The sequence below is a fragment of the Vipera ursinii genome (assembly GCF_947247035.1).
Source record: "Vipera ursinii genome assembly, chromosome: Z".
NCBI lineage: Eukaryota > Metazoa > Chordata > Lepidosauria > Squamata > Viperidae > Vipera > Vipera ursinii.
The window spans coordinates 120,726,017-120,727,063 of record NC_139517.1 but is presented as its reverse complement, the minus strand read 5'-3'; the positions used below and the strand labels follow the sequence as shown (position 1 = coordinate 120,727,063).

Here is a 1,047-nt window from a genome sequence, read left to right as displayed (position 1 = left end):
AAACTTGAAGACAGTGTGCCACACTGAACTTCCAGTACTGTACAGGTAGCCCTTGACTTATGACCACAGTTGAGCCCAAAATTTCTGTTATGAAGCAAGACTAAGCAAGTGAACTTTTGTTCCATTTTAAGGTTTCTGTTGACGCAGTTGTTAAATGAATCACTGCAGTTATTAACATAGTAAACACGGTTGTTCAGTGAATCTGGCTTCCCCGTCTTATTATCCTCCTTTCAGGGAATGCATTCATGCCCAGCATCAGAACAACATGGCCAGCGAAGCAATAATCTAAAAATAATTATTTCTATTTCACAGGTCAAGGAGGATTCTCAGCACCCACAGATGGTGTTTACTGCCCGCCATGCCACGGTGACATTTCAAACGGATGGAGACACTTGGAGGGAGCAGAAAGAGAGGAGAGCTGCCCTCATGGTGGGCATCCTCATTGGGGTCTTTGTCCTCTGCTGGATTCCCTTCTTCATCACTGAACTTATCAGCTCCCTCTGTTCCTGTGACATCCCCCCAACCTGCAAAAGTGTTTTCCTTTGGCTTGGATATTCCAATTCTTTTTTCAACCCTTTGATCTATACAGCCTTCAACAAGAATTACAACAACGCCTTTAAGAACCTCTTCTCCAGACAACAATAAAGAATGTCTGGGAAGAGGACCCAAAGGTGATTTTTCCAAAAGGCAACTGGACTTTCTTGGATTTCTTCTTTTTCTTTTGGAAACATTTCCCTTCTCATGCAAGAAGCTTCTTCACTTCTAACGGATTGGTGGGGAATGAAAGAATTTATATTCTTTGCAGCCATCTGATATGTTAGCACTCTTGAGGGCTGGTTGCTAGCTCTCTGGGAGTCACTGAGGCCGCCCGGGGGTTCATCTGTATTCTCAGAGTCTCCTGAATCAGAATGTAAACAAGTATGGAATTTTCAGCAATTCCAAGGAAGTTCCACGCCCATCTACATTCCTGATTCAGATGACTCAGAGGATACAGATAAATGCCCAGGTGGCCTCAACAACTCTCAGAAAGAGTGATAAGGATGAGAT

At 43.6% G+C, this 1,047-nt stretch overlaps 1 protein-coding gene across 1 annotated transcript in view; it reads left to right on the top strand.

Moving 5' to 3' along the window:
* HTR5A (5-hydroxytryptamine receptor 5A) overlaps positions 1–645 on the top strand; it is a gene marked incomplete at both ends in the record, with an annotated part of 10,529 nt that extends 9,884 nt beyond the window's left edge. The window contains one exon of the mRNA XM_083379051.1: positions 313–645. Within this exon, the coding sequence (XP_083235177.1) occupies positions 313–645 (333 nt within the window). The remainder of the gene's footprint in view (positions 1–312) is intronic.
* Between the last annotated feature and the right edge of the window lie 402 nt (positions 646–1,047).